The 26,481-nt window shown below is 42.6% G+C and overlaps 1 protein-coding gene across 1 annotated transcript in view; it reads right to left on the bottom strand.

The window, feature by feature from the left end:
* CARMIL1 (capping protein regulator and myosin 1 linker 1) overlaps positions 1-26,481 on the bottom strand; it is a 390,597-nt gene that overhangs the window by 158,149 nt on the left and 205,967 nt on the right. Inside the window, exon 17 of the mRNA XM_088475876.1 lies at positions 9,272-9,341. Within this exon, the coding sequence (XP_088332002.1) occupies positions 9,272-9,341 (70 nt within the window). The remainder of the gene's footprint in view (positions 1-9,271; positions 9,342-26,481) is intronic.

Genomic DNA, 26,481 nt, shown 5'->3' with positions numbered 1-26,481 from the left:
CTGAGTTCGCGAGTCAGTATTTTCCGTTTTTTCATTTTAAGAAGACCGAGGATGCCTACATGGAGAAGTGAACTGGTCCAGGTATTGTAGGTGAGTATGTATCGGTGTGTATTAAACGTATTCTGTCACGGTGTGTGTGTCTTGTCTTTCTTTTAACATTTCTTTACATGTGAACTACAGGTACCAGTGGGCCCTTAATGCCCTGCATGCTGGTGCTTGTGGTTCTCCAAGTACCAACATGCGGAGGAGGCTTGCTGGGACCTGCAGTTCTACTAGTAAAGACAATGTTGACACTTCTATTTTTACAATATGAACCCGGCACCCACCACCCACGGTCCCGGCGATAGCCCCGGGCTACCAGCCAAGGCCTGGGGTGCCCTCGAGAGGGGGATCCCTTTATTGGGGGCATCCCCAACTCCCAGGGATCGTGGGCCTGGGCTGCCTAGCGGTCAGGGGTAATGTTTTGGCCGGGGAACCCGGTGATAGGCTTTCCCTGGCTGTGACATTATCCCCCCTCTAGAAAGGGTTCGGTGCTGGTTATGGAAATTACAGGGCAACCCTACATTTTTTTTTCCTGTAATTTCAGAACCAGGACGGCTCAAAGCCTGGTGCTGGTTGCGCTAAGTACACGGGAACCCTACGCAATTTTTCCCCTGTATTTACACAACCAGGACTAGCTATGCAAAGTCCAGGGCTGGTTGTGCTTTTAGGGGGAGACTCCACGTCATTTAAAAAAAATAAATTAACACTTAACAAGCTCTTTACACTAAGATACATGCTTACATCTCACTGGTGTATACATGTATCTATGTCAAATAGAACTGCTCATTCTCAAATCAAAAGGATGAAGCTCTTCTATTCATTTGGGGATTTGCAGTTCGATTTTGAGTTAGTTTTACTTTCAGTTTCAAAAATGAATGTTAGTAAATGAAGGAATCCTCTATTCTTCTATGAGAAAACATCGATGATTTTCAGAAATTCGATTTTGAATTAAATTAATTTTAATGTTCGATTTCACATTCGATTTGGGCTTTAGTAAATCCCCTCTAAAAAAATCTAACCAAAATTGAATGGCAAATCGTACAGAAAACAAAATCTAACCTTTGTAAATATACCCCCAGGTCACAAAAGTCCGGCCCCCCCTCATGTACATTATTGGTCTAATCAGTTTGTGACATTGTGGACCACCAGATGGTGTTGCACAAAAGTTTTTTTTAAACAAAGCAAAAACTTTCTGTAAAATTGGATTTTTTTTATTTTTCGTACTGCTGCATATTTTCTATTTAATATCAACTGGTATGGACACCCCGTTTCCTCATGAAAGCTGATATACTATGTAAACATTAGCCTATTTCACTGGCGTATCTATAATGGGTGCAGGGTGTGTGCCGCCCACTCTGCACCCATGTTTAATACTTACCTCTCCAGAGTCCTAAGTATGCGTTGCAATAGCGGTACAAACCACCGGGAAAATCGCACCGCTGACATTTTCCTGGAGATATGCGCATGCACAGTACTGTAGATGGTGTCGCTGGTACTGTGAATGGAGACCTGCACATGTGCAGTAGACTCTGGTACAATGCCAGAGTGTGCTGCACTACAGGGAGGAGGAGGCCGCAAGGAGTAGTCTGCACACTGGCCCCATACTCTCTTAAACCGCTCCTGGCCTGTTTAGCTATTTAGAGTTTTACATTTAAATGTTAGCAGCAGTATGCAAATAGAGGAGATTTATCAGGCTCTCTCATGAGGACAAGTGGATATGTTGCCTATAGAAATCAGAGTTTAGCTATCATGTTATATAATGTACTAGATAAATGATAGAATCTGATTGGTTGCTATGGACAAAGCCTCCACTTGTTCTCCTTTGAAGGTTTGATAAATCTCCCCCTAATTGCCCAGTTTGAGGATTTAGGGCCTGATTCAGAGCTGAACGCTCTGACCAGAGCGCTCGCTCTGAATCAGGGCCCTCCTCCATGAAAATGGAGCGGCCTCCTGGCTGCTCGTACAGCTGTGGGTGACCACCCACAGCATATGCGAGCGGCCAAAAAGATGGTCGCGATGGTCTTGACCATCGCGACCATCGGACTTGCGACGGAGACCCTGCGGTAAGGTTTCCCTGCCACAAGCCCTGGAGTGATTTTGGCTCTATCAGAGCCAAAATCACTCCCACTGACATCACTAGTGATGTCAGTGGGGCCGGCTTCAGACGGTAGGCGTTCCCATGGGAACGCCTCCGTCTGGCTGGCACGCCCCCGGCACGCCCACCAAAGGGGGCATGCTGTCAATCAACATCGACAGCACGCCCCCTTTGGTGCGAGAGCCGGAGCGATGGAAAGCCCGTCGCTCCCCGGGTCTCGCACATGCGCACGACGGAGCTCCCTCCGTCGTGCGCATGCGCAGTGGGGAACATCGACCCGCTTGCGAGCATCCTTACGCTCGCGAGTGGGTCTGAATGACCCCCTTAGGTCTTAATTTTTTTCACATTCTTTCACAAGTAGCCATTATGCCAGTACTGGTACTACTATTAGCTAAGCCCATACACCCCCAACTGTCACCATTTTAGTGGGATATTCTTGCTTTTTGGGAACTGTCCCATCAGAAAGACGCACTGTTCAGCACCGGGGAGGATTCTCCTGTGCATGGGCGTAACTCTAGTGGATGCAGGGGGTGTCATTGCTTAGATGGTTCTGGACCCAGGTTATACAGCTGCATGCCAATTTCCTGGATTTGCCTGCTAAACAATGGGGTCCACCCTGTTGAAAGGTGTGTAGTGGATGTAAAAATGGTAAGGACTGTAATGTGGCATAATCTGAACTGGGCACTGAAATTTGGCATAATCTGAATTTGAGGGCACTGTAATGTAGCATAATCTGCCCTGCTCATTGTAATTGTAATCTGATATAATATGAACTGGAGGGCATTATAATGTAGCATAATCTGACCTGCTCATTGTAATTGTAATCTGGCATAATATGAACTGGAGGGCATTATAATGCTACATAATAACAATTGTTGCACAATATAAAGTGGTGGCACTATGGAATGCACTGTAATGTGGCACAATATGAACTCGAGGCTCTATAGTGTGGCATAATTTGAACATGGCCACCTGTTATTCCCGAGTTCATATAAAGTGACATAATATGAACTGGGGAAAATATGTCATAATGTGAATTGGGGGTACTGTGTGGCATAATGTATACTGGCAGTCCTACAATGTGATATAATGTGAGCTAGGGCACTACTATGGTTCATAAAGTAAAATAGGGCACTACTATGGGGCATAACATTAACTAGGGTACTATTATAGGTCATAAAATTAACATTAGCTATGGAGGAGAGTCAGCCAGCAACTACTTACATGTAAAACTACCAGCTGCAATTGCATATCTGTGATAGGCTGGGAATGTGGCGCATGGCTATGATGTCACAGCCAAGCACTACACTTCCAATAAGGAGCAGAGGATGTTACCCTCACATACTGCCTGCTAAATTAAGAAGCAGCAGGATTGGTGATGCAATGCTCAATGTTACAGTTCCATTTTCAAGTGGGGAGAGAGGCGGCTCAGGCCTTGTGTAAAGTTGGCACTGCACAAAGGTGTCACAATGGAGCTGTGAAAGCCCTGCCATTTAACTTGTTAGTAATACCCCTTTTACACCAAAATCCCGGGTCCGACCCTGGAATTTGAACACTGGTCAATCCCGGGTCGAACTCTGCTTCAGACCCCGTTTACACTGCAACTCGACCCGGGTTATTCGTGGGTTTGCCCCGTTTACACTGAACCCGGGTAATCCCTACTTTTCTCTATAGAAGCCATTAAAAATGGTCTGTTTTAAGGTCTGACAAAGATGGTCACAAAAGGCAACAAAAGAGAGTGGTGGGGACTGCTTACAGCATTGCTACAGGTTGCTGTTCTGGCTGTGGCAGGCTGTGTATCAGCCTGCATTTGTGGCTGCTGGTCAGGCTGTGGTGCAGGCTGCAGTTCTGGCTGTGGCAGGCTGTGTGCCTGCCTGCTTGTCTGGCTGCTGGCCAGGCTGCTGTGGTGCAGGAGGTTAGGCAGGCAAGCGATGGCTTCATGTGCGTCTCTCTCTGCAGGGCACTGACAAATTACATCATCTACCGGTGCCCCAGAAGCTCCAATCAGCATCTTTCGGAGCTAGCTGGGTCAAATAATCAGGGTAGCACCCGTTTACACTGCCTCATGACCCGGGAACAACCCGTTTTCAACCCTGCTCTAAACCCGAGTAAGATTGCCCGGTAAATCGACCCGGGTTATTTTTTTGGGAGCCGTTCACACAGAGCTTCAACCCGGATCGACCTGGCAAAAACCCGGGTTATTTGTTTGGTGTAAAAGGGGTATTAATATAAAGGTCATTTATAAACTACAAAAGTGCAAGCCTGCAATAAAAATGCTCTTTTGTTATATTACATGTCCACTTTTGTGGCAGTGCACCTTTCCTTATTGGTAAGCACACAGATTTTCAGGTCAAGATGGCGGCATCTGCACGGACACAAATATTTGCACCAGACAATTTGGAGAGTTTGGCAAATTGAAGCCGTTGTTGGCTAAGTTTGCAAAGGCAAAAAAGAGACTAGTAAGACATAAGACATCAGCAGAGCCTATTTTGTGCAAGTGCACTTAATTTTACTGTGAAGCGCATGGATTTTTGGGCCAAGATGGCAGTATATGGTAGGTGCAAAAGTTTGCACTAGATGACAATAGGAGCAGGGTGGAGAGAGGCTGAATGTTGTTGGTAATTACAGATTAAGCACATGAGTGCACCTACTTTTATACTAAAGTGACTTTGGAAAGACAGGCTTATATGAAGCAAAGAAAGGGTTGGACAGAGCACATTTATAGGCTTACTGGCCACTGTGTGGTAGAGCACATATCCTTTTCCTCCCTGCAAATGGGCCTACATTTGTCACCACTATGAAGCCCCAGAAACTGGGTCCATAGACTTATAATGGAACACACATTGCAGAAAAGCACATCACTATTACTGCAACCAATGTTATAAAAAGCTTCAAACACACAAAAGTGACACACGATAATACTTATAGACCCAATGTCTTCTCACTCTCATAAGTAATATAAGATATAAATAAGACTAAACTGAGTGGGTGGCCTAAAGTATTAGCAGGCTGAATTTAGATATGACAATTATTACTGCAATGACTTTGGGGATTTTACAGACCCATCTGCCAAGCTGCAAAACTAGACCCAGATTGGTTCTACAGGAGAGTGAGACCAAGAATTGGGGTGCATCTCCAAATGGCCCCTTGCACACATGAAGAAGCATTGAGACTCTGCAGATTGTAAGGTTTGGAAATGACGCTGTGTAGCTCTAGGTGACAACACCATGCTTGTTGTGCACAGAATCCAAATTAACATATAAAAACAAATGGAAGCTGTCAATCAATACACATCTGTGACTGGAGTCTGCAGTTGCACCTGTGAGCAATTAGTCATTGAACTTAATTCAAAAATGAACTAATTAAATTAATGAATAAGAAGCTGTTCAGATTTGAATAACACAATGTCCTTAGTTCTAATTTGGATATTCTATGCGGTTACATCACAGTACAATCAGGATTTAATTGCCCAGGCCCTGCGATTAGGTCATACAGTATTTTGGCTTGAATTTATTTATTTTGTTCATTAATCTTCATAATCAGTCATTTTACCTGGAAGGGTGCAAAATTATGCTCCAATCCTCTGCTTTAATATGTGTCAGCATTTCTTAAAACAAATAAAAAGAAAGAGAAATCCTCTGCAGTATATGTATAAAATGCTGCATTTGAGATACTCTCAATGTACTGAACACTTCAGCTTCTCATCTGTTGCTAAAACAAGTTATTGAATTGTCTGCACTGACATATACTAAAGTTTCGGCTGAAAAAGCTACGTTTTGCTTATCGAGTACCATCTGCATACAGTACATAGTGCAGTCTAATGTCGGCTTTAGATATTTTATCCATTATACTTAGTGGCATAATTATGAAAGTGACATCCAGATTTATATGATGACCAGATCACTGGAGTACCCAACATGCAGAGGTTGCAATTTTAAATAGAGCTTTTAAATCTCATTGCCTGTCCATAATAGCACAGATAGTGAAAGCTCTTTCGAAGGCTGAAGCATTGGTCTTACAGTAACTTTATTTGGACGGGAGATTTGTTCACTAGCAAATTATTTATATATTTGCCTCTGGATTTCTGCCCCTTCATCCCATGTCACTCACATTCCTTATAATCTTACCTATTCACAATATATATATTGGACAGACTGGTGCTTGAAAAGCATTACAATTAACTCCTTGCTCTCCTATACACAGTATAATACCAACCCTAAATATATATAGTATATTGCCCAGTTACCACTTTCAATGGATTAAACAAATGCTTTTTTCCATGATGATTCATTTTACGTGCTTTGTTTCAAATATTATTACTGTTAAACAGATAACATTAAGGCATGACATGAAATTCAATAAATTACACTGTACTCTTCAGGTGATAATATTTCAGAAATAAATTGCCACTATATGAATGTATGTATATATATATATATATATATATATATATATATATATTACTATTCATTGCATCTATGAAAATATTCTACCCCCCCACAAAGTTACCATATTTGTCTGCATTACAAATGACGCTTGCTCAGATTTTGTTTTTATTGCATACCACTAGGCTCTTAAAAAAAATTCAAACTCATAATTCATTATTTGTCTGCAGATTATTATTTTTTTTAAATAAAAAACTGAAAAGTGATGTTTGCATAAGTATTCAACCCTGTGTTATAAGAGCTCCAAGTTTACACAAATGAAAGAAATTACTCTAACAACTGGCTTTCAATTAGCCTCTATGGGGTATATTTACTAAGGTGCGGGTTTTTAGAAGTGGTTTTGTTGCCCATAGCAACCAATCAGATTCTACTTAACATTTATCTAGCACCTTCTAGAAGGTAATAGCTAGAATCTGATTGGTTGCTATGGGGCAACAAAACCACTTCTAAAAACCTGCACCTTAGTAAATATACCCCTATATGTGAATCATTAAAAAGATCCAGCTTTTATGAATAGCACTGGTCATACTGTGAATCTGATGGAATGCTGTGAAAGTGTAAACCAAAGAAAATAGTTATAGACATGCACAAGATAGGAAAATACTCCAAAATAGGACCCATGTGTTGGCTATCCCAATAAGCACTGTTGGATCAGTTGTGAGTAAATTGAAGCTTTATCACACCACCCAGACAAGGCTGTCCCTCAAAATTCAGTGTCCGAGCAAGAAGGAGACTTGTAAAGGAAGCCACAGAAGGCACTCTGAATGAGCTAAAGAGAGGAGTGAAGGTGCACCAATCAACCATATCAAGAGCTCTGCATACAACTGTATGGGATAAGGTTTTGTGGTCAGATATTGCTTTTTTGCTGTGGTGCAAACCTATCACTGTTCAATTCTCAGCAAACACCATCCCAACCGTAAAATATGGGGGTAGCAGCATCACATTGTGGGAATGCTTTTGCTCAGCAGGGACTGGGCATCTTGTTAAAATTTAAGGACCGATAGATGGTGCAAAATACAGGGAGAAACTGCAAGACAACCTGCTTCAGTTTTGTTAGAAAACTAAAGTATGGGAGAAAGTTCACCTTTCAGCAGGGCAATGATTCCCAACACAAATCCAAAGCAACACTGGCGTGGTTGAACAACAAAAAGGTGAATGTTCTACAATGGCCAAGTCAAAGTCCACATCTCAATCCAGTTGAAAACCTGTGGCAGTAGTTGAACAGTGCAAACATGGTAAAACTTACCCCAACAGACTTAGAGCTGTTATTGGAGCAAAAGGTGGTTCTGATGGGTTGGGTATGGGATCCTGGGGATGCCGCTGGTCAGAATACAAACAGCGGCATGCCGATAGTCAGAATCCCGACACGCTTCGGTAAAGTAAGACTAACCCTTACCCCTAACCCTCCCTCCTTAGTGCCTAACCCTTACCTCCCGTCTAAGTGTCTAACCTAACCTCCCCCTCGCCGGTGCCTAAGCCTAACCCCTCCCCCTAACCCCCGATACTTAGCTTCGGGATGCCAGCAGTCAGTATTCTGGCGCCGGTATTTTGACCATCGGCATTCCGAAAGTCGGGATGCTGACTACATCCCGGTTCTAATAAGTACAGATGTGTCTTTATACGTGTGTCTTTATCGCTCAAAATGTGCATCTTATTCGCATAAGTAAAACAACGGGAAGCATCAAAACTACTTTGCTAGACTGCACTGATCAATTTGATGTGCGACATTTATACATATGTGTGCGAATAAGTCTGAATCTGTACACAAAGTGCTACAATGCAGCGGCCGTATCTCACGCAAAGTTCCATTGTGCTCCATCGTACTTGTTTAAAACTAAATTCCTGTGCTATTAAAGTCGAAGCCCAGCATCTTTAGTACACTGTGAGAGGTGTCTCACTGTGTCTGCGTTTTGAATAAGACACAAAATTTCTTAAAGAAAAACATGGTACACTACACCTCTTGGAGCGGCACAGTCGCACCCATCCTCTCACGTCATATGGCGTATTGAAGCTAGGTGTATGAGGACACATCAGTACTAGTCTACAGGGGTTGAATATTTATGCAAGTATTATTTTTCTGTTTTTATTTTTAAAAAATCTGCAGAAAAATGATGAATTAGGAGTTTTAAAATGTACTTAAGAACCTACAAGTTGGTAATAACAATACTGACTGGAACAATCTGTGTAACTATAATACAGATAAAGCTGTTGACTTTTAGGGGGTTGAATACTTTTTCAAGCCACTGTGGAAACACATTCAAATGTTATATAGTACTGTGATTTATGTAATTGCAATATATTTTACTGTGTATAGAAAGTCCAGAATTACATAATATATTTTATACTATTACATGACAAGCAATTACATTATGTGGCTCCCAAAAATGTATTTACATGGTACAAATCAATTCTTCCAAGGGAAGAAATAAATTTGGCTTTATTTTATTTGGTAATTAGGGACCCATTAATTATTTAGCAGACAACATAAAATTCAGTTGGTAGGATGTAGCAGTTCAGATGACCCATAATATACATTTATGAATCACAAGACTGAAGAGAACACTAGCAAATATAAGAATGACCAGATTATTTAAAGCAGTCAATTAATCTCAAACACGCTATATTTTGTGCGTTGTTAACGGTGAATGGATTTGTTGAATATGGTTGTGTGATCGCAGACATCTCTTACCTCGCAGTTACTAAGATCTAAGGACACCTCCTTTAGGTTAGGATTACACGCCAAACCAAGTAGGAGAGCTCTGAAATATAAAATTCACCTCTGATTATGTAATTAACAATAGAAGAGATCAACATTTAATATCAATTTAATGATATGATCCTACCTTGTGAGTCAACGAACTGCATGTTGTATTGTATTGATGTGTGCAGTGCTGAATGTGCTGCAGTCTGTGCAAGCAAGAGAATGCAGACTAATGTTGGTTTGAGCCATCTTCAGCGTGTAAGCATATGTTGTTTATTTAGTGTGGCTTTAAGCTGGCATTAAAACTGTGAAATCATTATGTCACTTAACCATAAGTAAAAATTTACACACAGACTTTCAGACAACATGAAGACATCATTTATGGACTGTTTTTACATGTTGCAATGAATTATTTGTATTTTATTCGTATGTCTCTATACATTAAACATTCATAATAATTTTACATTGTAAAGTTAAGTAATGGAAATACAAATTTGACTTTGTTTCTATATAAAAATTTATTTTTTTAGTTACACCTAAAAACATAAAACAATGTGAAGCTATTCTTTAAAAATAAACACGTATTGCCAGTGACACAGAATGATAGTAATGTTTATTGAAAAAAATATATATATTTTAATTTAAATAGGAACCATGTGTTGGATATCCCAATGAACAGTGTTGGATCACTTGTGGGTAAATGGAAGCTTTATCACACCACCCAGACAAGGCTCAAAAATCTATGTCAGAGCAAGCAGACTATGTGCACTGGAGTATGTATAGGAACCACAACGGAACTTGGAATGAAAAAAGCTGTGGACGCTACAATGTAGCATTTCATATACAGATTCAGAGTCTCAGTCGTACAAATATATACAGGTTTTGAATATCAAATGAATCAGCAGAGTCTGCTGGTGCGTCCTATTCGCATCACATTGCGGCTTGACTTATTTCTGTCTAAATAAGATGCAAGAAAGACGCCCGTGCTAGCAGAGACTCACAGTACCTGGCTTGCAGAGAGGGTCTTTTTAGCGCGACTGTAGCAAAGATGTGGAAGGACATATCTGTACCTTACACCGGAACCCATTTACTACAGGGCATTCCCACATAAGATTCTAGAAGGTACCCTGTGGATCACGACACAATTAGCAGTAACACGACCCCCGAATTTCAGCAACCTAAATGGAGTGAGATAGGTTCTATGCAAAATGAATAGTTGTATTTGCTGAAACCTAATGAAGGCTGTAGACACCCGCGGACATGCTATTGCAATATTCCATAAGTCATCACATAGAGGACCCAGGTCTAAGTCCCAGCTGTGCCGAAGCTGTGGTAAGTCTTCGGAGTGGTGAGCATTTAGGATAAATGAGCATAGACAAGAAAGGGTTCTACAAGAAGTAAGAGAAGAAAGAAACAATTTTAGTGGAGCATCATGGATAACAAGTGGTGTATCCAGAAACTGCGCCTCTAGGACATGCCAAGTTGTAGATCGCGAAATAAGTCAGTTGAGGGAAGCCCAAATTCGCTACTCAGTCATGAAAAGGAATTCAGAATATAGTTGTCATATAACTGCCCCAGTGTATACCCTGATCACCCCACACCGTTTTGGATTGAAGGGAAGAGAGTTCAGTCAGTGATTTAGAATTCCACAGGAGTGTTGAGCTGTGTACATACTGGTCGACATATTAGCCGATATGTCTGTGAATGATGTGAACTACGTCGTTTACAGACATATCGCGGCGGCTGTGCAGCACAGCCGATGGCAGATATATCTGCTCATAGTGCTGTATGTATGGGCGGTCAGCCAACCACCCGTACACTTGTTGCAGAGGCCGGCAAGGAGGGGTTCGTAATGACACCCCTGGCCAGCGGGACCCGCAGCCAGAGACAGTGATGGTTGTATGAACAGTGTGTATGAACAACCATCATCTGCTGATATATCTGCAGATCACTCGATCTGCAGATATATCTTTCCAGTGTGTACCCACCTTTGGGGTCTATACCCTGGAATTGTAATACTAACCAGATCTTAACAGCCTGTGTAATCAAAGGAGGACCTGATCATAGTACTCTGCTGCTTAATAAAGATTGTAAAGGTGTATGCATAGGGGCAGCCTGAGAGATTAACAGAGTGTAAATGGGCATCAGCAAGATTATCCTGCAACCAGAGTTGCAAGTATGCCAACTGTGTGGCAAAAATAAAATTGAAAATGTGGCATGGCCAAGCCTCCCACAGATCTAGATCTGGTGAGTGTTTTAAATTTAATTCAAAGCAATGATCAGTCCAGACCAGAGAGGAAAGCAGGCTATTCAGGTTTCTAAATAGGGAGGCCAGAAGTAAAATAGGTAATTGCTGAAAAACATATAGAAATTTTAGTTGAAATATAATTTTTATTAAATTTCCAGTAATCATAAGAGGGAGTTTAAACCATGAACATGGCTCATCTCAGATATGTCAGAAGTGGTTGCATATTCACGGGAGTATAATCCTCAGGGGTATAGATACCATGTAATCAGTTAAAAAAAAGTAGGTGGTCATCAGTATCAATCCTCCCACCCAGTCTAAGCCCCAGGATATCAGTGTGAGCACGAAATACACATGCCAAGGGCTCAATCGCTAAAGCAAACAGATGGGGACAGGGGGCAACCTTGTTATGTACCACGCAACATCAGAAACTAGGGAGAAACATAGCCATTAATAGAGACTATGGCTCTGGGGATTGTGTACACAGGGGTGTATGTATAATGAGTGCAGGGTGTGCAGTGCACATCGGCGCCTGGCTCCAGGGGGGGCCCACACCACACACTCATATTTTCTAATATTTACCGCACTAAAGTCTGGCGCCGGATATCGCAGCCCTGCACAAAATGCCTGGATAATGGCAGCCATACATTTTACCAGTGTTTTGAGCATACGCAGTGGGGAAATTCACCGGGAAAATGGCGGCCGCGCCATTTATCTGGTGACCTGCGCATGCGCAGTAAACTCTGGGCACAGACTAGCGGTCAATTCGCTGCTGGCCGCTGGGGCAAGAGGAGGGGGCCCCGGATGGGGAATGCAAACAAGCCCCATCCTCTCTTAATATGCTCGTGTGTACAATAATTTAACCCACTGTAAAAAAGGCCGGGCCCATCCCAAAACAACGTATGACCTCCCACAGAAAGGGCCACTCCACATAATCAAATGCTTTTGCATCATCTGATGAAACAATGACTGAGGAGGACTCCTCCCTGTGGGAGACCTGCAGATGAGCATATAAACTTCTAATATCTCTGAGGTGGACTTCCCTGGCATGAAGCCAGTCTGGTCTCGATGGATGATAGAAGTGATGACTTGGTTGAGACTAATGGAGAGCATTTTGGCATCAGTGGGAATCAGGGATGTAGTCTGGAAACAGAGGATCCATCCTAGTCTTTGGTAAGACTATAATGAGCGCCTCAGACATAGAGGGAAAGGAGCATTCGTCAAAAAGAGCATTAAATAGTTCTAGCAATTTGGGAGCGTAAAACAAGACATGTTTCTTACTCCCCTCTAAAGGGATATCATCAATACCTGGTGCCTTACTGTTAGCTGAGGTAACATATCTCTTAATCAGCTTGGCTGCAGAACAACTGCGATTAATAAACTTTCTATCAAAAAGCCATGCAGATGTCAGCCATGGCTGGAGTTGTCATGGCTATAGAACCATCTTCCGCGGTAATCTCAGCTACAATATTAGATGGGAAGTCAGAGTGAACCAAATGCACTAAATAACTGCTCGTCCTGTCAGCATAAACATAATTAGAGTGGGATGTAGTAAGCTGCAACTGCCTCTATGTCTCAAATGATCAGACTATGCAGTTTGGGCAATTAACCAGGCCAGTCTAGAGGTCTCTCACCTATCTCTGATATAAGTCTCTTCTAGGATCGACTCTTGCTTTCTGTAAAACAGCTTGAGCTCAGCTACTGTCTTCAGTAAGGTGCCTCACAGGAATGCCTTGAAGGCGCCCCATACTATTTTAGTGGGGGTATACCCCATATTATCCATGAAATAACCAGACCAAAACTATTCCAGCTAGGACCCTGCAAGCATCTGTAATAAGAGGGGTGTAACTTCCAAAAGTATGGCACCTATATGTGGACAAGTCTAGACTCAGGATAAAAGGAGAATGGTCTGAGATACCTCTAATCTTGTACTCAACCAATGTTATCCGGGTGGGAGATCAAGCGAGTGTGAGAAACAGGACTATTGAGATACTCAAGGGTGTTTTACTTGCCAAACATCGACCCAGCCTACAGTAGATCCACCACAAATGCCGAGAATCCCCCTGTAGAGAGGGAACTATGTATGCCTGCCATCTATCCATGGACGGATGCAGAACATTCTTATTATCTTCTAAACATAACACTGGAGTTGTAAGGGATCATGCAACATACTCAGCAGCTTTTTTGAGATATCGTATGAAAATGTGGGCTGTATATACATTGCTAGGAGAAAAATAGGAGTCGTGATAGTTGTACAATCGAGAAAGACATATCTCCCCGTTGGTCAATTTTGGCATGAGTTACAGACAAAAGAGACTAATTAATGAGAATTGAAAACCCCCTGGAAGATGACATATGGGTAGAATGGTATGCCCAACCAATCCATGGCTGTTTTGAGGAGAGGAGCTTACCCCCAATAAGGTGCGTTTCCGTGAGACATAAGCGCCATATCGTCGTAAGTTGCTGAATAACTAATGAACACTTGAGCTTGTCGTTGATACCCCTAATTTTCCATGTTAGCAATTTAAATATACAACAAAGGTAACATTTGCAGCAGGATGGAACATACAAAACCATAATAAAATTAAGCACGATAATGAACTCCCCCACCCAAAAGCTTCGCTCTATCCGCCCCCACCCGCCAAATAAAGCTCAGCATAGTTCCCCTTGTGACTAATCAAAATACTAACACATATTGCAGGTAATCTCTTATTCAAGAAAACAATAAAAAGAAAATCCTCAAACCCCACCATCACTTATACCTCCGCCAACAAAGGCATACAGGGCCTGACTCAGAGCCAGACGCTATTTGCGCTCGCTCGTTCAGAAAAAGGGGCTGGCTATTTAAATTGAGCGCTCGCTCTTTGCGGTCTGTTGACACCTCTATGTCTGAACGAAATATGCGCTCGCTATTTTGTAAACACGCCCCCTGGCCGTTCGCATCATACGTCATCTCCGCTATTTATTAGATTAATCGAGTACATCGAAAGGCGTCTGAACTGCTCGCAGTACTTGTGGTTTGATTTTCCTACCACAATCATGCGAACAGTTCAGGCTAAGTGACGTGGCCGATGACGCTGCTTTGTTAATTATGCACACCCTTAAAACGCCCGTTTTGACCATTTGGCACGCCTGCGTTCGGATCTCCACTCCCCGTTTTCAAGCACATTCCCCTGTTACCACCCACAAACACCCCATCCTGTCACTCAAATTAGCAGGCACTCGCAATTTTGCAAACAAACGATTTCCGACCGCACTGACTGGTTGGCGCATGTGCATTACGACCCATCCGCATGCGCAGATGTGCGAACGAGCGGCCGCTTACGAGCGGCTCTGAATCAGGCCCACAGTACTTAGATCCCTAAACCAAATATCATCTAACACCCAAATGCCCTACACAGATAACAAACTTAGAAGGACAAAAAAGGCAAAGAACGGTAATAGACACCAAAGCAATAGGAGACCCTTGGAATGTAAGGAACCAGCAAACACTAAGTACACTTATTAAGAAAACATCAGTGGAGGTAATAACATATACAATTACTTTAAAATCGCAACCCATATAATAGAATAAAAGCCATGTGAGCTTCACAAGGATAAGCCATCTAAACCTGTGACAAAAACCCGGCTTTTAACGTAGAGAGCGAGAGAGCTTTATAATCAGTCCACAGCGAGCTGTCTGCCACCAGGTACACGTCGATCCAGCCATGTAGCCACCTCCCGTGGAGTAACAAAGAACTTCGTGTCTCCATCGACTACCACATGCAATTTAGATGAAAACAGCATGTTATATGGCAGGTTTAGCTCCCGAAGATGTCTTTAAATAGGAAGGAATTGGGCCCTGTCCTTCTGGACCTCCATTGCAAAATCAGGGGGAATATAAAGACGTGAACTTCTTTACGCTCCAGTGGTCATTTAGTATGGGCTAAACGAAACACAGTGTCCCGATCTTCATAATGTAGATATTCGGCAATAAAAGTACGTCGAGGAGCAGCAGGTGTGGTCTGGCAGGTATGCAATGTGCCCTCTCCACAACAAGCTGAAGAGTAGCAGAGTCATGGCCATAAGTAATAATCAACCAATTCACTAAAAAGTCCTCAGATGCAGAGCCCTCCTCCCATTTAAGTAGACCAACTAATCTCACATTATTCCAACTCAGATGACCTTCCATATCAGAAATCTTGAGTGGCAAGGTTGGCAACTTGGACCTTCAGGGGGACGTGCAAGTCCTCTAAAGTGGAGATACTGGTCTTGGTCTCTCCAACAGGCTCCCTGACCCTCTGCAAATCTTGGCAGAGTAAGGAAATATCCAATTGTACTTTCTCCATTTTATCAGATCCATGTTTTTCACTGGAAGTAACAGTCCCCAGGAACTGCTATAAGGTGACCTCAGGAGCAGCAGGTATCTCAGGGGAGGTAGATGAGGTTGAAGCAGGAGGTGAAGGGGGGCCTTGTGCACAGAGCCGTAACTAGACTTTTTGGTGCCCTGTGCCAGAAAAAGCATTGGCGCCCCTCTCATTTTTCAAAGGAACATAATGCACCCAAAAAAGGGCCATGGCTTCATGGGGAAGGGCCAGGGAAGAGATAGGAGAGGGCAGGAGATGCTGAGGATTAAATAAGAGGAAGCTACAAGCAAGAATCATAATAAACAGAAATTTGACAGGCCCAAACAGCGCCCCCTGACCTGTGATGCCCTGTGCGATGGCACCGGCCGCACTACCCTAGCTACGGCCCTGCTTGTGCATCACCTCCAAAGTGCGGCTGCATGGTGGTAGGCCAAGCAAATCTTTCCAATTTATCTGCAGCATGCCCAGACTTTCCTATGATGTCAGGAGGGAAAGCTGATTAGCTAAGGCAGGGTAGTGGGAGAGAAAGGGCCCTCCACCAAAGAGATAATGGCGCTATGTGCTCACACTCTGGAGAAGGGGAGAGGAGGCAGATAACCCAGTCTGTCAATAGCTATTGTCTAGCGTTTGCTCCACTTAATCTAGGCTGAGATATAATCAATAAAATTCCCTCCAAAACCAACTTCCAGGACTCTCTCCCTGGGGTCCATTCTGATTTCAGCACAAAGAACCTGGACACCCTACACACAGCTACTGTGTAGGTCTCTGCATTGCCAACTCCCATTCCCCACACTCTGAATCAGCGGGGTAGTCAGACTCTGCTAGGATCTGCAGGTTTCATAGAAGACCTCCCAGGGTAATAAATTTGCATAAAATATAATTTTAAAATATTTTTGCTTAAAAACGTCTTTTTCCATGTTGCTAACAGATACACAAAATGTGTAGGGCAATGGACACAGAAATATATAAAGATATAGATCTCTAAGCAACACTCTGCTTCAAGTTTTGAGGAAATATCTAAATATCTATATCAGCCAGTAGAAGTGGTATCTTTCCTTAAAACTTGTAGCAACGTGGTGACTGTAGTCGACTAATTAACTTGTGGTGCATTATTGAAGAACAGCTCACAGTGTTCTCTGTGATTATTATGACCAGAAGTGAGTGCAATTAAATGTTACATGATCTATTGGAGATCAGTCTCTTTATATTTATCTGTGTTTAGAAACCCTTTGCGTAAACGATTGGAGCTGGTGGTGACAAAGATTTGTAAAATCCTGACTCCAGATTCTTATATTTTGGATGTTAAGGCAGGCGATTTTGCAGTTGGACTTTATTTCTGGTAGTTTAATATTTTGACTTTTAAATTTTGTTTATACAGTTGAATATTTACAAGAAAGCAGGAGCACACTTTTTACTAAATGCTAATCATAGATTGTAACAAACATTTGTGTAGTAGATTATTTAATAGCAGCTAGTATTTTGGACCTGCTACTCACCAGGTCGTTCGCTATTGTGTCCAGCGTTACAGTGTTTTCTTTCCTCTTTTCCCCATCCCCCTTCTTTCTGCTGATGTTTCGCTAGTGGATAGGAGAGTCTGTGCCTGGCAAGTCACCACAGCGGTGATAAGGAGGGGGCACACCATCCCTCCAGCTCTCTACCTTACTTAGAAACACGCTCTGACTATATCATATATTTCAGTGGTTCCCAAACTTTATTGAATCATGGCGCACTAGAGTATCAGCATACTTTTCATGGCACCCCTAGCCCAAAAGATTCTTATTGAGAAATTCAGCAAAAATTATTACATTAAGCAAATTGTTCTCATCGGTCATCCTTAGGTGCAGTTGTGTGGTGGCGAACAGGGTTGCATTCTGTTTGTATTTTTTGATTGGCCGCCACCAGCACTGGTTTGCCTGTCACAATGACTATAAATAATTTAATTTCGTACTGGACCACCAACCCGTGGCACCCCACCAGTTTGGGAACCACTGATATATTGTATAATATTTTAAATAAACAGGAGTTTCTTAGTTCCCATTTTGATCACATTGGGAATGCCCATCTACCACAAAGACTGACCTCACTCAGATAGGTACCTACTGTACACTAAGAATTAATGGCCTGATTCAGACCCGGTCGCAAGCGCTGAGCGCTCGCAACTGGGTCGATGGTGGCCCAGAGCGCATGCGCACGACGGAGCCGGCTCCGTCGTGGGCATGCGCGAGACCCGGGTAGCGACGGGCAATCCGTCGCTCCGGGTCTCACACCAAAGGGGGCGTGCTGTTGATGTTGAGTGACAGCACACCCCCCTTTGGTGGGCGGGCCGGGGGGGGTGTGTTTGAGCCGAAAGCTCTCTGGGGCTTGCGGCCACGAGACCCTACCACAAGGGTCTCGTCGCAAGCCTGATGGTCGCGATGGTCTTGACACCCACAGCTAATGGAGGCCGCTCCATTAAAAAAAAAAGATGCCCTGATTCAGAGCGAGCGCTCTGTCAGAGCGTCCGGCTCTGAATCAGGGCCTAAGTTCTATAGCAGGGTACATAATCCTTTCTGTTGCATCTGCTAGTGATGGTAGGATCTGGCTTATCACTATGTAATTAAAAACACATATAAATAAATGAGTCGAGTGATGGGCCAAAGAGTAGATAGTCACAGTTTTCAAAATACTAAACAAAGAAAGCAAATAGTACTAAACTTGCTATAAGATATGAATACCTGCTGTTCCCACTGGGTAAAGTTTAAAGAGAACCATGTCTAGCTGTACTGCTGATTCATACAAAATGTGAATGTGACTTATTAAAGGTACCAAAGATTAGCTGCGCCATAATTTAAATGGGCATTTTGTTGTGTAAGTACCATTGGGACAGAATACCTATGCAAATAAGACTGCTACAAATTGAATTATGTGTTAACACTGAGCTATGTTATAAATATCAATGTACCTAATTGGTTTTTCTAGCACTATGTAACTAGGATTAGGACCAAAAGGTAAAATAATTTATTGGATTACCACTTTTTGCAGCAACATTTGCTGATGTTAATTCCAGAATTAAATATGCACAGTATAGCTAGCTGTAGAAAAGTAATAGCTATTGCTGCTTATGTATATTTACTTGATAAATTACAAGTATAAAATCACAGGCTAAAACTGAATTACACATTTGCATTTGCAATTTGTACTGGTGGTGTTCTCACAGAAATATTCCAATGTTAAATTTAATATAAAGTAATAATTAAAGAAATGCAATAAAAGGAAATTACCTCCCCAGGCCCATTCTCCGTAACAACATTGAATATTTCTTCCTAATAGTACAACGGAAGCTCAGATGTCATGTTATATGAGCTTGCTCTTAGAATAGCTGACATTAATTACATTAATTTAGCTCTTATTGAAATTTATGAAAGGGCATATATGAAAAAGATATAACTAACTTTACGTTACAGGTATCAGACCTATCGTGCCGATTTAATCGAGAGTGATATGTGGATTTGTACATCAGTCAGAATTACCGTAGAACAACACTCATTTTCCTACGCACTCTATGGACAGCGAGATAAAATTAGCGATGCTGCAGTCACGATGTACAGCTGCTACAAGCTTTTCAATGCCGTTCTAATGACATATTGCACATTTCACTGAGAACTGAATCATCCCCATCAAGTCTAAAATGCAAACTAAGCATATATTAAAAGGCATCAGGCACAATTTGCACATACCCTCTATGTATGCTATGACAGAATTCTATATATAATGACAGAACTCTGTACATAATGCTATGATCTTTTTGTGAGCAGTCTTCTGTTATATGTCAGTTCAGCCTTACAAAGTGCAGAGAGATATGCAATGGTTCTATTTCCTGTACTATTACTATCATCTCAGGAAATAAAAGTTTGGGTTTGTAGGATAGTTGTAATACGGATTAGGATATGGGTCATATGAGTTTGCTTGCACCCAGCTTGGAGTGGAGAGAACTTATTAGGAGAAGAGCTCAGGGGCTTCAGTAGAAAGTGCAGCATTTAAACTAATATTATTATCCTTTATTTATTTGGCGCTATAAGGGGTCCACAGCACCTTACAGAGTACAAAAACAGAAACAATATGAACATAAGAAGAAAAAAGTGACTTACAGTACAGAACATTGCAGGACATGGACAAGGTTTACAAACATTGCATCAGCAACAGTCACAGAACCCAAATAAGCAGCGGGACGGCCGGACACAAAGGTTTTGTGCAATTGTAGGCAGGAGGGAGGAGATTATGGTACAAGTAAGGGAAGGAAAAGCACATGAGAGAAGAGGGCCCTGCCTGTGAGAACTTATTATTACCATGTTATTTATATAGCGCAGCTTATGATCTAAACTAGGTGAGAAAAGCAGCAAAATGAGGCAGAAAGAATAAAACTGTTATCAGTAGGACTCTACAGCAGGAAAAATATCCAGGGAAACAGGGAAAAATGTAAACAAAGAAGGAATAAATGAAGTATCAGGAATAGCAATACCTGTAATGACAAATATTCAAGCTATTTCTACAAATGCTTGCAGCTTAGGAAGTAAAATTCCAGATCTACTGTTCATAACTATAAGGTATGTTCCAGATATTGTATCTATTACAGTCATGTTGTAGTGACTAGTGCATGACCTAGGACAGAGTAGAAAGATTAAGTTACATAACAAACAACATCAAAGGTACTTCACTATGAGCAGAGAGAACTTTAAAATGAAGACACTTTTGGTAACCTTAGGAACACAGACAAATCACAGAGGGAGAAAGTGTTGTATTTACAAGAGAATGAAATGTACCTTGGTTAAGTAGCCAGAATATTCATGCAAAGAATGTAGACAGGAGTTGATTTATAGAGGAGAATATTCTAAAAGAACAATACACAAGGCGATATGTCTGTATTTATTATGCAATCATTACCATAAATCATCACGTAATAACCGGAATGTAAAACTGCCGGAATTCTGCATCATAATCTTGAATGGGTAGCTCCATGATAAATAGCTTTCCCAGCCTCTCTTCTGTTTACTGCCCCTGGTGATGCCATCGGGCTATGGATGCATTAGTGGTCACTATCGGACAGGAATCCATTGGATTCTACAGGTACATTGACGATATTCTAGCCAATAAATTACAATGGCTAACATCATCTAGAGAGAACGCAGTCCAACAGAAACCTATGGGGAAAGCTGTGCCTAGAGACCCCAGACGATATCTACGATATATTCTGTCGACCCTAAAGAAACATACAGGAGGTCCTAAAGTGATGTGGAAAACCTCAGAAAAGGGCAGTGTTTGGAGACCACAAATAACTTTGACACATCTCGCCCTCAAAGATTGAATATATGCAGAAGAGGGAGCAGTTATCAGCTGCATACCCATAGTTATATACTTTGACCAGTTCTCTTTAATATCTTAATTGGCAAAATTACTACTGGCATTGAAGGAAAAATATATTTTACAGATGACAGAAAGTGATGGCACAGCAGGGGAGTGACCTTAATGTCTGTTGATTTAGGTAAATGATGCACAAAAAGCATCTTGAAAAAACGGTTTTTACAGCTAGCATGGTGCAGGACAGATACATGAAGTCCCACATTTTTAGTAATTCTGTTCCGAGTCCCTGCACTGTTTTCAGCTGTTGGTTGGCTTGCATTCTACATTGAGCATACTCCAAAGAAATAAATCAGTCATAAAGCTACACTGAGCTGTCGGATGTACACTGCAGTGCCCATGTACGACACGAACAAAGGGTCTGATTCAGCAAGGAACGCAGTTGATTATACGCACACAAACGGACGATTGTTGCATAATGTGCATGCATCGCTGTGCGCGAACTAGCCACCGTGGTGAGGGGGGAGTGGTTGACGAAACACAGGCGTGCCAGTGCATTTCAACACCGTTGCATGGGCATGCATAAATTAGCCACTGCAAAACCAGACGCCGCCTGAGGACTCATAGTAGTAAGCAATTCCTCAGTAAGGTCCAATCTTAAGTAAGATCTTTAACTGTCCAATGTTACCGGATGTTTCTCTATTTTGTTAAAGTATACGGATGTGAGTAAGAGTAAGTGGGCATCCTTATGTCAGGCTGCGATCGCAATGCGATTGCATACATTAATACCACTGATATTGGCAACGCAGTATAAGTAGAATAGCAATCTGTAGTGAATCAGGCCCAAAGACCTTTTCCAATATCAGAAAAAAAAAGGAAGTGCCCATTGGCGTAACTAGTAACTCGTACTACCCGGCGGCGGTTTGTCTGTTTTAGCAGTCAATGAGAGTCAGACAGACTCTCATTAGCTGCTGCACCCACGGCCTGAGCCTGGCTGGAGCTCACTCACGAGATCCACCTTCCAGCTCCCGCAGTGGGTGATGGGAAAGATGTCATAACGTCTCTCCCATAGTGGCGAGCGGGAGGACGGAGGAGTGGACGGCGGCGGGCGCAAGAATTCAGGTAAGTATTGGTTTTTTTCATGTGTCTTTGTGCTATATATGTAAGGGGCACTGCATAGAGGGGACCACTACTGGGGGCACTGAAAAGGGGGGGCATCTACTGGAGTCACTGCATAGGGGGGACCACTACTGGGGGCACTGTATGAGGGGCACTACTGGAGGCACTGGATAGAGGAGACCACTACAGGAAGCACTGTATAAGAAGCACTACTGAAGGGCACAGTATAAGGATCTCTATTAGGGGGGACCACTACTGGGGACACTGTATACGGAGCACTGTATAAGGGTGCACTACTGGGGCCACTGAATAAGGGACATTACAGGGGGCACTGCATAAGGGGCACTACAGGATGCACTGCATAAGGGGCACTACTACAGTGGACACTGCATGAGGGGCACTGCTACTGAGGATATTGCATAAGGGGCACTACTACAGTGGGCATTGCAAGAGGGGCACTACTACTGGGGGCATTAAGGTGCATATGGAACGGAAAGGAATGTTCACAGAGTGACGAGAAACGGTGGTGTGTCATGTTGACAAGCCCCCATTTTTCAGTGGCCACTGACAGTGACTTGTATATATTTTACGTCTCCATCATTAACTGTCATTTCATCTATAAAACACCACAGGTAGCTGCACAGAAACACCAGTCGCCAAAGGCTACTTTAATACAGGTGACTGATAAGTTATAACGCTTTCTACCTTACAGTAGCCAGATGCTCTTTCCAACTACAATTGTTACTCCACTATCTCATGTATCAATTGTTTCTTATGTTGGGTACACACTCAAATGATATATCCGTCAGCAGACCTGAGCGGGTGATATGTAAGCTATACACACTTACCAATCAGCCGCTCGATTTGTCTGACCTGACATCACAAATGGGCGCCCAGTAGTGACGACAGTGTCAGCGATGCCTGGAGCCAGTGTATGGGGGTGGTCAGCGGGTCGCCCGTACACACAGCCAGAAGTACCAATATATTCGCAAGATAAACCGGCATAGGGTATGCTGCAGGGTCAACCTTATAAGGCTGTGAACGACATATCAGGTGTACACATTCATAGATGCACTCACAATATATTGCTTGTCGATCGAATAAACAATATATGGACAAGTATGTAACCAGCTTTAGATTATGGTCTTAAGTAGGTAGATCCAGCATTACCGTTTTTTTCATGTCATTATAGGTTATTTATTTGCATTATGAGATCATCTATGTACACAGCTTTGTAATATGTTGTAATATGCCAAATAAATAAAGCATGATAATAATAATACAAATGATAATAACAATACAGACACAAGGGAAGCCAAATATGCTACAGGGAAGAGCCATGGCTCACTTCCTATGCAACATGACCACACCCATAAGATGGTGGTGCTGTTTCGCTCAAGGACATCTTAATGATGTTGATAGGTACGGCATAAGTTGGGTTTGGCATCACTGCAGGGAGATTCCTTTTTCGCATATACACTTATAGTAAAAGAGGTGAAACTGGAAAGTAATGGAGCGTTCTCACATAAGGAAAGTGTAGGGACAGCATATGCACGCAAATCCTGCTATGCTGACCTGGATGTAAGTAAGAATAAACCTGTCTGGAGGTGCATTTTTTGCACCTCTTATAGCGTAGATGCAAATCTGCTTATGGGTGAAAATATAGGCCCTCATTCAGAGCCGCACGTTAGCGGCAGTACGCTCGTTCCGAGCGATGTTTGCACATCTGCGCATGCGTACGCTTTTTAGTACGCATGCGCGAACCAGTCAGTGCGGCCGAAAATCGTTTGTACGCTATATAGCGAGTGCCTGCTATTTTGAGTGACAGAATGAGGCGTATGTGGGTGGTAACAGGGGAAGGTGCTTGAAAATGGGGAGTGGAGATCCGAACGCAGGCGTGCTTAAAGGTCAAAACGGGCGTTTTATGGGTGTGTATATTTAAAACAGCAGCGTCAATGACCACGTCACTGGGTTATTTTATAGCCAGAACTGCTCGCAAATTTGTGGTAGCAAACACCAACCACAAGAATAGCGAGCAGTTCATACGCTGGTCGATGTACTCGATTAATCTAATAAATAGCGGACATGACGTATGGTGCGAGCGGCCAGGGGGCGTTTTTAACAAATAAACGAGCGTATGTTTTGCTCGTTCGTTCAGGCTTAGAGGTGTGAACAGACTGCAATGTGCGTACGGATCATTTGAATAGCCACCCCTTGTTTTTAAACGAACGACCGCAAATAGCGAACGGCTCTGAATGAGGGCCATACATTTTTGCCATACATGCTTTTGAGCAATGCATGCAGGATTTAGTTACAACACTGCATCAGGTATAATTTATTTATTTATTTATTACCAGTTATTTATATAGCGCACACATTTTCCGCAGCGTTTTACAGAGATTATTTGGCCATTCACATCAGTCCCTGCCCAGTGGAGCTTACACTCTATGGGCCTGATTCAGACCCACTCGCGAGCGGCTGTCCGCTCACATGTGGGTCGATGTTATGCACTGAGCATGCGCACGACGGAGGGAGCTCCGTCATGCGCATGCGCCAGACGCGACGAGCGAAGGAAAGTCCTTCGCTCGTTGTGTCCGATCAAAGGGGGCGTGCTGTCAATGTTGATTGACAGCACGCCCCCTTTGGTGGGCGTGCCGGGGGCGTGCCTCCTTGACGGGGGCGTTCCCACGGGAACGCCTCCCGTCAGAAGCCGGCCCACTGACATCACTAGTGATGTCAGTGGGAGTGATTTTGGCTCTGATAGAGCCAAAATCACTCCGGAGCTTGCGGTTGAAAACCTCAACCGCAGGCTCCGGCTCGCAATTTCGATGGTCGCGATGGTCTCGACCATCGCGGCCATCAAAATGCACGCTCGTATAGCCTGTGGGTGGTGACCCACAGCTATACGAGCGTCCAGGAGGACGCTCCATGAAAATGGAGCCCGGCCCTCAGCGTACGGCTCTGAATGAGGGCCTATATTCCCTATCACACACACACACATACACACTAGGGGTAATTTTGTTAGGAGCCAATTAAACTACTAGTATATTTTTGGAGTGTGGGAGGAAACCGGAGTACCCGGAGGAAACCCACGCAAGCACAGGGAGAATATACAAACTCCACACAGTTAGGGCCGTAGTGGGTATCGAACCAACGACCTCAGTACTGTGAGGCAGTAACGCTAACCATTACACCATCTGTGCTGCCCAATGACTCCAGATGGACACAAACATATTAAGATTGTGTCGAGAAGGCTACTAAAATCGTTCATGGTTTATACCTAACAAAAAAAGGCTGAAAAATATATAGCTGTCCTTTTCAAATATCTTTGTTGGACGGGCAGCGGTATGTGATCATCCCCTCCGGAGCAGGTGTGGCTCATACACATGAGCAGTGATACTCAAAGCACCTAAAGAGGCTTTGCTACGTATGCACTAGTCCTCGCACACGCTCAGAAGATAGTAGTAGATCGGGGGAACAGCCTTCCAGCAAAGGTAGGTAGACATTCTTGACATAGGATAGGATTTTTAGGAATAAAAATGTGCCGATTAGATGTGTCATATGGATGTTATTTAAATACAAAATCTATTTTTATATCTTTGTATCTCAAAGTAAGGTTAATATGAGGTTGGCTAAAAGGAGACAATACAAAACTATAGTAAATGCTGCCAAATATACAAAGTATCAACATAATTACTGTAATAAATAGAGTATTATTTACAAAACTAAAACATACAGATATCAGCACAGAGTTCTACAAAGCCATGCTTCTATAACGTGCCTGAATTTCAGGGACTTCCTTTTTTTTATCACTACACATTCATTGAAACAGTCTCCCAACTAACACTTTGTGACTTCTCAGATTTTAAAATACAGTCTTAATCCATCTGTTCTTCCTTTAGCCTAGCTGAAAATAGTAAGTAAACAGATGTCTCTACAATATTATGGCTGTGCAAGAAATAAAAATATGATGTCTTTCTTTCTAGATGGAAAAACCTTAGTTTGCTTTTTTTTTTTTTTTAACAGCTCTACAAGAAAATTTCATGTGGTTTCAGCTTGTTGGGTCATGTTATATTAACACAATGGGATGCAAGTAGGAACTGGAAACCCCAGCATATATCATTATGTGTAATGTAACTATTATTCTACCAAAC

This window comes from Taudactylus pleione, unplaced genomic scaffold (genome assembly GCF_031769625.1).
Source record: "Taudactylus pleione unplaced genomic scaffold, aTauple2 ptg000179l, whole genome shotgun sequence".
Lineage (NCBI taxonomy): Eukaryota > Metazoa > Chordata > Amphibia > Anura > Myobatrachidae > Taudactylus > Taudactylus pleione.
Note: the sequence above shows the minus strand (reverse complement) of the source record. Positions and strands in the feature narration are given on the sequence as shown.